Here is a 15,195-nt window from a genome sequence, read left to right as displayed (position 1 = left end):
ACCTTAAAATCATCTCAGTTCTGTTTTCGCAAAGTAACTCTTTCCTGCTGTTTGCATCTTCATTTTATATGACATGAATATCAGCCAGTTTTCATTTTCATTCAGGAACTCACAGAGGACTAGTGAAGAAGGATTCCACTTCAAATTAAAGCATTAAATTTTCAAATTCTTGCATGAAAATGCAGAGTGGTAGATATTCTTCAAGGAACATAGTTCTTCATGTTTTGTATCAGAAAATGATACTCTCAAATGATGGGAGTCCATTTTACCAGAAAAGTCAGAGTCAGAACACATGTGGACTCTGCTTCTCTTTACAGAATAGGAAGCACACACAGGTTTCTTTCCTTCCTTCCTTCCTTTCTTTCTTCCTTTTTTCTTTCTTTCTTTCTTCCTTTTTTCTTTCTTTCTTTCTTCCTTCCTTTCTTTTCCTTCTTTCTTCCTTTCTTCTCTTTCTTTCTTCCTTTCTTCCTTTCTTCCCTTCTTTCCTTCTCCCTTCCTTCCTTCCTTCCTTTCTACCTACCTACCTATCTTCCTTCCTTTTTTTCTGCCTTCCTCTCTGTCTGCCTTCCTTCCTTTCTTTCTTTCTTTCTTCCTTTCCCAGCTTGTTTTGGACAGATTGACAGGAGTACTATAATTGCAGTGAAAGTCTTAATTTGATCAGAAACATTCATACAGAATCTGAGACTTGAATATGTAGGTGTGATCAGATGCATGAAGATATGTAGTGCAGCTCTTACAGAGATGAGAAGCCACAGAGCAGATTCTTACTTCCTAGAAAGTGAAAGTAATAGGTGTCTTTTGTACTGTTCTCTGTCATACTGAAAGTACCCAAAGAATGCAGGTTATTTTTTATAAATAAGGCAGAGCTATGCCTATAAAATATGAAGTATTCAGTGATAATAGCTTTGTGTGTTCATTTTTAATTACATGCTCAAGAGTTGGCTACTTTTTGATAAAGGTATAGCTATCTAGCTTTTAAAATAGAGAGAGCGTGAATTTTTGTAAGTTTCATGTTGTATCTAATAACAGTCAGCTAATTGAGTGCCCAGAATTGTGATCTAGAGGATCAGTCTAGGGCATAATGGTGTTATTTTCCCTCTGACATTACTACATTTAGATTCATTTTGCCATTGCAAATTGTAGCTGCCCTACCCACCATGCATAATTATTTTGCCTTTACACTGGATCAAATACTCTTTCAAAAATAAACATCTCACCTTTAGAATATAATGATTAAACACTCAGGCCCCTTCATTTGTCAAGCTAACACCTCAATCTTATGTTTACTTGTATCCACCTTCTGCATGCAGGAAGAGGGCTGAATCTGATTCTAGAAAGAGCAGCATACCCAACAGCAAGGAGATCCCCTCTCACCATCCCACAGATCCAGTGGAGCTGCGACGCCTTAATTTTCAAACTCCGGGTAAGAGACAATAGTACCTCACTGAGAGCTCTGTGGTCACAAACTAATTAGTGGTGCTGTTACAGAACAGAAAGATTGATTGTTTAGAAAAATATATTTTCATTGCTTATGAGTTTTTGCACAATGTATTCCTTTGTTAGTTTTGGAAATAATTCTGTAATTTCTTTATTTAAAGAAAAATCCTGCATAAGCAAAATTAAAGTTTTGTAAAGAAGACCTCAAAGTCACATATGTTGTATGGATGTGTTTTAGGTGCTAAAATTCCAAGTTAAACCTAACAATGCTAGAACAGATTATTGGGAAATGTACATCCCTCTATTAACGATATTCTTACAGCTACTTCTTTGTAAATAAACCTTCCTCTTATCTACTGCATTATCAGGTAATCCATTAACATCATTGGAAGTTTCACTACCTTGCAAATGTACAATACAGAAGAGAAATACTAACTAGAAAAATGATTTCATCTTTTAAAATCAGGCTATATGTTAGGGTCAAGGAGGATATTAACATGTCAGTAGTTCTGAAGGTAGAAGGAACACATTTCCAAATATTTTATTTACTTATTTCATTTATTAAGCATTGTTTTCTTAAAGCTGCTTGATTTCATAGTCAAGAAACACCAGGAGAGAAATACTTAAAATAGTATTCATTTTTTTACCACCTTTTTATGAGTCTTTTTTTTTTTTTTTTTTAAATTGGCTTCGTTTTGATTATGATGTATTCCAGTAGACTTGTTTTCTATTACAATGTGACTGCACACAATCCTGGGCTGATGCTAATTACTTACCAAATCTTCCTGAGCCTTGTGTTTGTCAAATTTATTACATTAAGTACAAAAAATAATGAATTCAAGCTCATAAGAGCAGGAAATTAAGTGCCTGAGATGTTGAGAGATTAGCTGCAGAAGCTGACATACTAAACATTACAAAAGGGTTAACTGAACTTGTGAATCTCATTTCTGATCTTCTAAACAGTAGCCATATTAAGATAGTGTTGCCCTGGGAGTAGCTGATCTACAGAGCAATGAATTTGGGACTAAAGACCCAACATCAACACTGCATGCATATGCCAGAGGTAGAGAGGGAAGAGCCTAGAGGCTTGAGTTTTACCCAGCCTTGTTTTTTTAGTCTGTTCCAGTACACTGAAGCTCTTCAGCAGCTGTGTGCTTCAGAAGTGTGTTTCAGGTGTGCATCTTCTAGTTTACTTACATCTGAATATGGGAATCTTGTTCATGTGCTCTGGGACCTCTCTAGAATATGAACCTAAGTGCAGTAAAAGGAAATGATTGAAAGTTTTGATTCACAATTGTGCTTCTGAGGCTGCAGTATTAACGTAGACTCATCCTAACTGAGCAAAGGTTTCATATGTTACCCAGCACTGTCATACAAAGTTTTAAAGGTTGTTACAGGGATAGAAGTATACATACAAGTCTTTGAAACACTAAAAGAAAAATTACGGTTCTTACAGTTTAGCTTATGCCTAAAACAAGTCATTATCTGTACACAGATATATACTGAGTAGAGTGGTGGATGGCTTAATAACTAGGTATATAAGCATAATTTTCTGCTGTCCATGTATTTAAATGTGGAGTCTTACCTATCCATTTAGTATTCATCATAAATTAAAATAAAATGTGGTCAGAAAAAAATGCTGCCAAGTCATAACAGCTTTACATATAAAATTAATTTATTGTAATTAATTCTAAATTTACATTTAGAATGTAAAGTTATTAAGAAATGGCAGAATTTGTGGCACTTGTAGACACCATAATTCCACCTCATTGATCTGAAAAGAACTGGAGAGGAGTGAACGTGTACCTTTCCTTGCAGTCCTATAGTTTATCTGGGAAGTTTGCAGTTTTCTGTGAAGCTAGTTGAGCAGAACATCTGCAATCTGTTTCTACTATGAGGTCTTTTTCTTTGCTGTAAACCTTTTCACAAAATGGAGGATTAAAATTATTATTAAAAATATAGTACAGAAATCAAATTATGATCTTTTTTCCTATTATTGTACCACCTAAGAGCCCTAGGCACAAGTCAGGTCATTGTGGTACTCAGCATGCAACCAAATATCAAGGAGAAAGTTCCTACCCCAGGAGACTTGTCTTGCTGTGTAACACTTCCTAATTAACATATTCTTAATATGTAGTCTTAGCCTCAGTAAAGTCAAGGTACAGTTCTTGTGCTAATAAAAGCAGAACCTCACTTAACTCACGTTAACTTCAATTAGGGCTACCATTTCATTAAAATCCGGCTGAATTTAACTTAGGTATTTAGATCCTGCTGGAATGTTTATCCAACTCCACACAGTAACACACCATTAAATAACATGCAAGACAAAGCTTTTCAAGACAAATGTAGAGAAACTACAAAAAGGCTGAACATTCAGGATACCAGTTTTGTTGGTTTTGTTGTTCATTCACTCTCGGATGTGTGGTTTTTATTTTCTACCCGGTAGCAGAAATTGGCAGTAGGGTACTGCTGGGGCAAAGCAGGCAGCTGAGAGAAGGGATTGGGGCTGATGTGATTATGTGTTGGGTTTTTTTTTACTAAGACATCTGCAGTCACCCTAATACGATGGCCTTATCTACTCTGTAAGATGTTACCATTTCTAAACAGATAAAATGAATGACAGTGTGTTGAATGTACTTTAATAATCAGTGTATGCCACATCAGTACAACTGCATCAGGATAGATGACTTGACATCATTGTTAATATAATGATTTATTTATTTAGATTATGAAAGCATCCACAGTTTGATTGGAGCTTTCCAGGCACACCAGTTGCTTCCAGTGGGAAGGGGGAAAAAAAAAAGTTTATAATGAATCCACAATGTGAAGAAGTGTTAGAGAAGAAAATTTTAAATTACATTGGCATATCCAGATTGCCAGTTTTCACTGGGAGAGGTGAATGAGACACTCCTATAAAATTCTGTGTTGTCATGAACTTTAATACTTTAAAAGATTTCTAAACAGCCTCTTTCCAAAAATGCTAGCAATCACGTATTATTTTGTGTAAGGAAAAGTCTGATCACATATAGCTGTCAAAATAATTTGAAAGGAAAACCCCTGTTGTGATAAATTTGAATTTCTAACCACAAGTACAAAATAGTCCCGATACAGGTGGTTAGGCATAACTTTTTGAAAGAAATTATGGGAAAGCAATATTTTATCTTTGGTGATATTTGGGCAATGATTTAGGTACAATTGTGTTGTACTTATTGTAAAATCATCAATTCAGCATGAAGATGTCATAAAAATCCACAGTCTAAACTACCAGCACAGCAAATATCCTGCTTTCCTTTCACTTTTTCTTGTCCTGTCCATACAAAACTACATTCTTCACTAATCTAGTACCTACCTGAAGGGTTTCCTATCTTACCTTGTCCAGGAAGGATCATATTCATCTCTGGCTTCACTCCTCACTGGATGGAGTAACTCCATAGATAAATTTGACATTTTGTCTTGACATTTGGAATAACCCACAGTTCTACATGTGAGAGCAAGATCCCATGTCCATATGTGTTATCCAAAAATGTATATTTGTTAGATAAGCCCATATGCCAGTGAGTGGGTCATAGCTGTGCCAAGTCTTCTTCAAGTAAACATGAAAATACCCAATCTCTCAGTAGCATACAGGATTTCATTTATAAGTCTTTTATTCTTCCGGAACTGGAATAGCTGAGGAAAAGTCAGTCACATTCTTCCCATTGTACAAGTTTCCTATGAAATACGGGATTAAAATCATTAACCTAGTGTGCAAATTTTAAAAGTCTCTGTGCCACATGGGAGAGTAAAGGTAGGGAAGAGGTAATAATTAAGCCCTCACAAAAGGTTTCATCAAATGAGGAAGCCCAGTTTTGCACAGAGGGAAATAACTGATGTTAAGTGTTTGACTGGGTTACGAGAGACCCAAGGCTCAGGCAAAGACTTCAATCTGCCAATCAGCCAAAGAACTAAATTGAGTCATGCCTCAAAAGTGACTGATTTTTTTTCCTCATTTAAGTATAAAATGTGTCACACTTATAAGTAATTTGTGTAATTGTGTGCCAATTAAACAATTATCTCATTATCTCTTACAAACTGAATAAGGTGCTTTGAAATACAAGAAAAATAAATAGAATTATAACAGCTCTGAATTAAAGACTGCTTTTTTATTGGATAAGTAAGTGCTCACAAAACACTTATTCCCTGAGTTCCTAAGGAAGTTCCACTAACTTATTTCCAGGATAAGGCAGAAAAAGGGTAACACAGGTCCAGAGGAAAAAGGTGCAAATAAAAAAAGTGGAAAAAGTGGCATCTGGATTTAGTCACCTGCTTTGCAAGATAGCAGGAAATTTCTTCCCTTAGTTTATCCACAAAATTTCTGTTTATGAGAATCATAACAATGCTGAAGGAAGTACTGTGGTTTGTCTCCATGGCAAAAACAGACTGGAACAGGTTTCTCACAGTGAGCAATCATACATATAGCTCTTCGTGTGAACTTGACTCACATGAAGGATTTAGGCACCTAAAAGAGGTAATAGGCTGCAGAGTGTAAATGTCACTTCTCTGATATCCCACTTGTTTGCTTTCAAACCTAGAGGCAATCAAAATCTGCTTAGCTGGGAGATGGAGTTGAAAGTTCTGCTCCTCACAAGAGTAATTTTTTTTCTGGATTTTAGCCAATAGTTTTGCAACTTGTTATTGTATTGAACAATTTTAGATCAGGGTCTGAAAACTACGTCTCCCCTTTCCTCAGTGTAGACAGATTTTACGCCTCACTGAGAGATGGGACTTCTGCCATGAGGCAACAGAGCCCCTAGGGCTGCTTGGTAGAGCTAAATCTTTGATACAGAACAAAAATTACTCTCATTCCAGAAAAATTAATCTAGTTTTGAAGAACATAAATTCTTCTGGAATCAAAGTTACTTCTTTATTGTATGCACATTGCTAACTATTTTAGAATAGCTGTTGAAGAACGACATATTTCTCTAGAGCTAATCTTGTAAATTTGACTTTGTGCACAAGATGTAAGATCACTCTCTGGCTTAGTTCTAACTGTATCAAAAAGAAATTTTAAAGTAACAGTAATTTTCTTGTCAAATATACTAAAGGCATCCTTGCTAAATTTTCATGGATGCCAAATTCCTACTGAATCAGCATCATCTTTCATTTTTTCCATTTTTCATGTCCAAATTTTAAATACATATTTCTTTCTACTTTTTTGATAGGGGTAAGTATCAGTAACAGTAACCACTGTTACTGATTCCTTCCTTTTTCTATAAAGGGACAACATCTTAATCAACATAGGTTGGTGTGTGGGAGGGTATTCTGTGTTATTAAATAAAAATGAGGATGTAATAAATCAGTTTTTAAAATCACAGAACATTAGTTGAATGTGGACCTGAAATACAACTCATTTCATAAAGAAGTTTCTGTGAAAATAATGTGTCATATTTTCGGCTCACCTAGATTGTAGTCTGTATTCTAGCAGCTATGCACTTTTTTCAGTTTCTAACTTCCTTCCTGTTTATTGTGGACATGTCAACCCACAGGTCCAAATTTGTAAATAAATATGTGTTTCTTAAATGTTTTTAAAAGCCCTTATCATAAAACCCTGACAACAAACAAAGTCATAATTTAACGCACTAACGACAAGGCCGAAACACCCACTTGTTTCAGTGGAGTAAAGGAGTATACTTAACAGGTTTAATGTCTGTTAACATGCAGATGAATTCTGACCTTGCTCTCTCTGTTTTTCCTTGAAATTGTGGCACATATGGTATTCCATGTTCCTTAGTCATGTATTTACCACAGATTAACCAGAAGTTTATTCCACACTGTAATTAAACCATACATTCTCATTTAATAGCTGTAGAGGGGTTACTACTAGGCTGCATAAGATCAATCACATTTGGCAATCTTCTGCCAGGTCGGGAAATAAAAGCTTCTTATGGATACAATTTTAGCTGTGTTTTGCATGTGGTGTTTTTTTGGTTTGGGTTTTTTTTTTTCCTGTTTGAGTTTTTAAGTGTTTTTATCTCTTTATTTTCATATTTTAAGGAAAGTTTGAAAACGTGCTTTCAGCATGGTGTTTCTTTTGACTTTCTAGCATGTCACAGGATCTGTTGTAGTTTAGCTCTATTTTCTCTTTATTTTTTTGAGTTTTCATAGCATATGTTGATTGATGTGGAAGTGTGTCAGCAAATAAGTGTATTTTCTTATTTGTAGCCACAAAAATAAGTGTGTTTAGCTGTATTTTGGGTGGGTTTTTTGAGTCAAGTTCTACACCTACTGTTCACATGCAACTCACATTAAGCTCAGTAGGATCCTCATGCTTTTGCATGAGATATGATGAGATCTTAAAATGTTCATTCATAGCATATTGTTATGATGCTTGTTATGATTTGTGGACTGATTACATAACAGAAGTCCTCCAGCAGTTCTTCTAAAAAGTAGCTACTTTTATCATCTCAGTAGAGCACATTTTATATATTTAAAAGATGAAAATATACCAAATGAAATTACTTCATTTCATAAGTTAACTGCAAAATATTATTCCAAGAAAGTTAATGTGTCCAAGTGTAAGTGCCTAAAATGAGTTGTGGAGAAAGGGGTTATATGCAGTCAAAATTGGCCAGTCTCTGAAGTTGTAAGTAAGTAGTTCCTTTTTTTCCTTAGAAAAGAAAGTTTTATGTTAAGTTTCATTTTGCACAAAGTGTTTAATATGAAATCTCCCCTTAGGAATGTCAAGTGGCATACAGAGGAGCATATAAACAAAAATAGTTTAAAAAAGAATGGATGTTCAGCATCTTTAAAAAAAAAAATACCTTTACAGTAAGCTAATGATTGAGATTCCTGTTCATGATGCTTGTGATTTAGTCAGATTCATCATGTAATGAGCAAGTCTCATTCTCTTTGTTTTTATGTCCGTTATGTTTACAGTAGGGTAACTGGACATTTAGATATCTTCTTAGTTCAGTTTCCAGATGGTGTTTTGTGCATGTCTGAACTGCCTGTATGTACAAGATTGATTGATTACGATGGTCTACTGCTGTTACTAATTTGTTTCCCATTTCCGATTGGCTTTTACTTTTTACAGCTTTGAGCAGTAATTCAGTCCCCTACGCCTCCCTGATTGGCTCTGTGTCCTCCCTCTCTAGCCAAACTACCACTCAGTCCTTATATGATAATAACTCTCTCCCACGATTCGCTCGAAAAGGTCTAAACATCTTTGTCTCTATTATTTTCTCTGTTCAAGCACTGTTTTAGATGTACATCAGTCCACCTCCATTTCTGGATCAATCTAGAGTTCTCTTGTGCCTTTTCACTCACATATTTTCCATAGGGGTGCTTGATCTGGATCAATCAGTGTAATTACTAGATGACTGTCACCCACATTCATTTTGAGAATAGCCAAGCTCTATTAAGTGAAATTTCTAAGAAAATGGGAGACAACCAGAACTGAATCAAATAAATTAATACTTACAGCCTAATTTGTTAATTGAAATTTAGAAGAAATCTCCCCATTATATCTGAATATTCTGCTTTGTTAGTTGACTGACAGCTTGCCTTAACATCTATCTACTTTAAATAATGTCTCACCATCAAAGATGTGCTATGAAGGTAATATATAAATATATGTGTATAGGGTCAGAAGAATTAGGGCCAGTGCTGCTGGACATTATTTTGGACTCTAGTATGATGCCTGAAATGTCGAAGAATCAAAAAGAAAACAAGAATTTAAAAAAAGGAAAAGAGAAAAACATGCTATAGTATGACTGTGTTGTAACCACATGGTCATTTTCAGCTATGTTTACAGGAAATGCAAGTTAACTGTCTTAGGCATGCTCTTGAAATTCACGGTGACAAAGCAAACTGCATTGTGCAACATGGCTTCCAGCTTGAGCCCCCCTTGAGTCATCACTGTTTTCCCTTTGTAATTTCAAGAGATCCTGGGGTTCACTAGCTTAATTTTTCTAGCCAGCTCTGATTTCTTCCCACAAGCAATTGAAAACTCACTTTCCTTTTAGGTGTGATAGTATAAAGCATGAAGAGAAGAATGTAAGCATTTTGGAGAAGGGTCATGAAGACTAATAGCGTGAAACAAACATGTTCACAAATTTTTGCCTGGCAGATCTTCAGCTGGCAGATTGTTCTAGTTGACCCCACATCTTTTCTGTCTTTCTTCTGCCTTGCCGTCCCTATAGTCCCTTCCACACCCATCTCTGTCTCTGATTCCCAGCTCTTCTTTTTCTTCTTTTTCACTCAGTATCTTCATCAGTGGACAAAGATGTTTACACCTGCAGTAGATTGTAGGTACTTTCGGGGGTTGATAAATGGGGTTTCAGATTAAGCATATTTTAAGGTACTAGTGCAGTCAGTATGTGTGTCCAGCCAAACTGTACAACCCCTGCCTCTACAATCTGCTACTTGTGAAAACATTTTTGAAGTTCTAATTGTCTGATGTCCAATGTTGTCTTCAGTGACTGTTGTCTAAAAGCAACGGTGCATGTTATTCTAGTCATTCATAGTTGCATGTGAATGTCAGTCACCTCAAAATTTCATAAAATATTTAAGTATTTCTAATTTAGTCAGAATATGTAGTCAGTCTTCTAGACCTTGATGCATTATTATTAATCCTCAAGCTATCCATTTCATTTTTTATAATTTATTTTATAAGTTAGTTTTATGTTGGTTTGAGGTTTCTTTGGTTTTTACCATTTCCTTTGCAGGTTCAGGTGTCTCCGGTTACCTCGGTAACCTTCATTCTTCAAGTTCGTTTTTCTTGATTACGCATAAGTCACTTTGTTTTCTGTCAAAACACTACTCTCTCCCCTTTAGGGCTCTTTCAGTGTCTGTTTCTCAGCTCACCTTTCCTCATCTAATTCAATGGAGTTTCCATTTCATGCAGTGCAGGAGAAGGAGTTTGAAATGACATTAAGTCATTACTCAAAGCAGAGGTCGACATCAGGTCTAACTGTCTCATTTTTCCATGCCTAGCTAGCCTCATTGACTCACATCACAGTAACTCTTTCCTCTACACTAGGAATGTTAGCTTTCGGAATATGCTTGGTGAATTCTTTTAATTTGGCTTCAGAGCTCATCTATCCAGAGCATGTCCTGCTTTGAGTAACCAAACTATTTGCTTGCTTCTCTCACATATGACATCTTTACTACTTACACATTTCTAGCCATTCTAACTACTGCATTCTCTACATTTTAGAGTGATGCCATCATTGCAGTTTACTTTAAATTCTGTTCTTTCTTGTTCAACAGGTATGGCCAGTCATCCCCCAATACCTATCTTGGAACTCGCAGATCACATTGAAAGACTGAAAGCAAATGACAATTTGAAGTTCTCACAGGAGTATGAGGTAATTTTCCCCACTTTCTCATTATTTAGATTGTTTAAAATGTCATGCTTTCTGTTTCCCTAGACTTTTCTCTGATATTTACCCACCCCAATGGTGCCAGTTTTGTATGACATTAAAACCATAAGAAAAACTTCTCTGTGTAAAATGACTACACTGATGAGGTGGCTCCTTTGCTTGTAACAATCTATTCTCTTTTTATAAAAATACTTGTCGGGCAGATTCCATGGGCACATGCTTGAAGCAGTGTGTGAATGATACAGCACTTACTCTTTTTAATATACACAAACGTCCATCTATTCTGCAGTCAAAAGATCCTTAGATTATTTAAAAAATCTCTTGTGTAATGTTGACAGGACACATACAGTACGAGCTCCAAAGAAGTTACAGTCCACTGTGTTAATTTTGCATGGATTAAAAGAATTTGCAATTGCCTGATGTCTTTCCTAATATAACAGTTTCAAGACACTGTATCTTCCCCCTGTCAATAATACCACATTGATAATCTGTGAATGATGGTCTATAAGAGCATGAAAGAATTTAACTGGAAGAGAGTAATCATTTACAAGCCACCTTGTCAGTAATCCATGGAGTATACCCCACCAGACAGGCATTGGTACTGTGGAGAGTAACAGCGTCTCGTGTCAGTAATTTGTGGCTATAGGGACTTAGATAGCCATCCATTAAACACAGTAAATTGTAGTTGTTTCTTCAATGCCAATATGGTCTATGTCAAAAATCTGGGGATAAAGTATGCACTAAACCATCAGAAAAAGAATGCTTCTTTAGAGCAGCTATGGGCGGTTGTGTCAGTGATCCAAGGATTAACAGGTCCCACAGGGATCACTGACACAGTATTTTCTTTATAGTCTGTTGTGTCACTAATCCTTGCCTAAAACTCCCCAAGACTTTGTTAGCATGGTGGAGTAAAAAACCATGTTACTCTCATTTTTTTAGGGACTGCACATTCATTGCATTTGAAGGTTTATATGAACACTGACAGTGCAATAAAAAACACTGAAGAAGACTTCCACGGGTTAGTTCTGTGACTGCATGGTACAGAGATCCTGTAAATGTCCAATGTATTTAAAAAGCCTTGGCAGAAAATGTTAAAAATGATCACTAACTACTATGATAGAGAACTACAATTGCCTGTTATTTAATTGAATGTGCTGTTCAGAAAGACCTTAAGACTGCTCTAAAAAATAATCTCATTAGATGTCAAAAGGAAAATATAGTCTCAACAACTCATGGAAATAAATTTGTTTGCAGAGCATCGCAGGATTGCTGTTTACTGTTGCAATCATAAAAAATGTGGGAGTATCTGCTCACATTTCTGTGTGTAAATCCTGCGTTCTTGAGTACGAAGACTGTAGCATGTAAAGAATCAGATAGGGAAATTTATGTACCAGAACGTTCACCATAAAGAAAGCTAGCATTTGGTACAAATTTAACAATCATTTCCTATTGTGCTATGGTCAAATTCCTTGGAATATCTGTATAGGAAATTCCATTTAATAAATAAAAAATGTCATTGCAAGTCTTATGATGTAGTATAACTTCCATAAAAATAAGCAATACACCTTTGCTACGTCTTGGGCACATCGTGAAGATGACATAGTTCTTCTTATGCTGTAATATAACTTAAAAGTTTTAGTGTTTTATATTTCCTTTAATATTTAAATCATTAAAATCATCTTGAGAATGTAATCTTAACCATTTATAGCCAGCATTGTGAAGATACATTAGTATCTGCCCCTCCTGGACTTTTTACCAGTCTATGTGAACAGCCCAACTTTCACATTATTTTTATTTTATTTTACCAAACATACCATCTGGGGCAGAGTGGTCAGATGTTCAAGGTTAAAATGTGGGCAACTGTAGGTCAACATCAAGCTTCAGTCACATTGCTTTGCCCAAGAGGGTTCAACATTTATCTTTGAAATAGCAGCTTTAGAGATACCACTTCGTTTCCATCTAGTCCAAGGTTCATCCATTTTGAAACAGAATTAGTGAAAAGCACTGCTGTTTGATTTCATGGTCTGGTCTAGTCTAGGCAGTGGACTAAGGCTGCAGTTTGATGACCACTGTAAGTCATCTCCCTGTCTTGGCTGTGTGCTCTTGTTGTCTCTCTTGTGCCAATCTTGGCACTAACGCATGTGCAGCTGTTCAAGGATTATCTCAGGAAATAGATTCAGCTGAAAACTAATTGTTTTATTTTTTTTTGCTGTTTTCAGTTGCATCAGTTCCCTGCACTAGCTCACCACATGGCTGCATGAGCTCTAGTGCCAGTACAGGGGAGCTGGTGGGAACATTCGTGGTCAAGGATTGGGGCCTTCTCTTTCAGCAGCAGTCCTCACTAATGTCCCTTAAAAGCAACTATCCAATTCCGAGGCAGAAATAGGTACAGAAGGTAACAGTTCACTTATTATCACTTCAGATTACATTTGAACTGGTGACACAGAAAAAAAGATATTTTTCATCTTCAAGAGTTAAAGGTGTAACATGCAGCAGGAAGCCACTGACCTTTATTGATAGTAATGAAGTCCTCCAGTTAATTCCCATTTGGGGAAAGAAACACTTTTCATCACTTACCACTGATGATTTTTTTTTTTTCATAATGCCCTTTCCTCCTTGGCATTCCACTATTTTATTTTACTTTTTATGGAATTTCTTACATTGCATGGATGAAATTCTTCAAAAATAGACTGATAGTATACAACTGTTATGACAGCTTTGTGATACCATAAAATAAAAAATATGTATACAGTTTCCTGATGAACTAACTTCTCATCCAGCTTGTAGCATTTATTTCAGGAGGTTAGCTCCATTTCAAAAGGATTTTTTAGCATGCCCTATTTTTATGCCCTATTTTTATTTTTTTATGCCTAAAATTATTTTTTAGCATGCCCTACTTTAATTGCCACTTCAAAAGAATTACTTGTTTCACAACTCAAACACATCTTTTCATATTATATGAACCCTTTTTAGCTCTTCAGAAATATTTGAATACTTGCTCCTGTGCCATCCTTGCTCCTGTTCCATCCACTGCCTTTTGATCAGAATTTCTGATCAAAATTGCATACGAGTTTGTTTTTCTTCTTTTGGAAGAGTATCACTTCCTTCCCTCTTCCCACTTTCTCTTCACACAGACAGAAACCTCCCTGTCTCTTCACTACTTCCAAAAGAGAGAAAAAAGTTCTCTCAGAGAAGGCACACACCTACATGCTGTGTCCTCTGCTGGTTTATACCCTTTGGCATCATTTTCTAATGAAACCCCCTAACATCCTCTCACACTCCCACGGAAGGTGAAGGAAAACTTCTTTGTAGACCTGGACCATAAGAGAAGAAAGGATTGCTTTCTTCAAATAATCCCAAACTCAACCCATTATTCTCCATTCATCTGGCACAAAGCTTCCCAAACATTTTTTTTTGGTGGTTTTATTTTTCTGAGAATATGTTCCTTTTTGTGCTGTGTGAAATCTAGTTGAGAAAGAATCTGAAATTGCCATTACAGAAATAAGTCCAAACTGCATCCCTCTGCACTCTAGTTCTGAAAGGAATGCCCAGGGTAATGTGGGAAGTTGGGAAAGCAAGTATTGCAAGAAAAGTAAGTAGCAATATGCATAGTATAAACTATATCTTCTCAGAAAAAAAAAAAAATCAAAAAAGTAAAACTCCTGCATTGCTATGATGTGGTAACAGGAGTGTATTCTCCAGTGTAGACCATTTTCCACCTGTGTAATGTTTTCTAAGCTTCAGTGTTGCTGATTGGAGGAGTTCCTACTTCTGCAAGTCCTCAGAAACTATTTCGTAGTGTCTTCTTCAGGACTTCTCCTACGCCAGCTTTTACAGAGCATGATCATGAGAACAGTGGAGACTTCTATCATTATACTTCTCTCACAACTTTACCTTGAATACCAGATTTCATGGGAGAACAGGGGCCAAGCCTTAAAGGTTATGACTATTGCAAGATTTAAATAGACTTATAATTCACCTGTTGGATAAAATGGTTTCGTACTTTTAGCATAGATAGTGCTATGTCTTCTTCTCAATAAAGTTCATTTCTACTTCAAAAAAATTTTTTCTTAATCCTTCATTAATTATTATTAGCTTGCGATCCCCAAGCCTTAGCAAAATGTTGATTTACCTTGTTAACATGACATATCCTTTATGTCACATAGTTCTTTTGTATTCTCTAATTTAAAGACAAGGTTTTGACCCCAACTGATTATTACGAAGCTTTTGCTGACTTTGGCAGTTTCATTGGGATTCTTACGTAATGCAAGACTCCATATGGACTTGACAGCTGCTAAACAGAAAACCATATTTGTAAGAAACTGACCTTTATATCGTATCTCCTTCTTAAATCAGACTTCAGAATTTAACAATAAAAAGTGGTCATGGAGATAGA

General features: G+C 36.0%; 1 protein-coding gene across 1 annotated transcript in view; it reads left to right on the top strand.

The window, feature by feature from the left end:
• PTPRD (protein tyrosine phosphatase receptor type D) overlaps nt 1-15,195 on the top strand; it is a gene marked incomplete at both ends in the record, with an annotated part of 284,855 nt that overhangs the window by 204,587 nt on the left and 65,073 nt on the right. Inside the window, 3 exons of the mRNA XM_082335622.1 lie at nt 1,311-1,423; nt 10,143-10,184; nt 10,687-10,784. Of these exons, the coding sequence (XP_082191748.1) occupies nt 1,311-1,423; nt 10,143-10,184; nt 10,687-10,784 (253 nt within the window). The remainder of the gene's footprint in view (nt 1-1,310; nt 1,424-10,142; nt 10,185-10,686; nt 10,785-15,195) is intronic.

Source organism: Platalea leucorodia (genome assembly GCF_965183815.1).
Source record: "Platalea leucorodia genome assembly, chromosome: Z".
Taxonomy (NCBI): domain Eukaryota; kingdom Metazoa; phylum Chordata; class Aves; order Pelecaniformes; family Threskiornithidae; genus Platalea; species Platalea leucorodia.
This window is presented reverse-complemented; position numbering and strand designations above follow the sequence as displayed.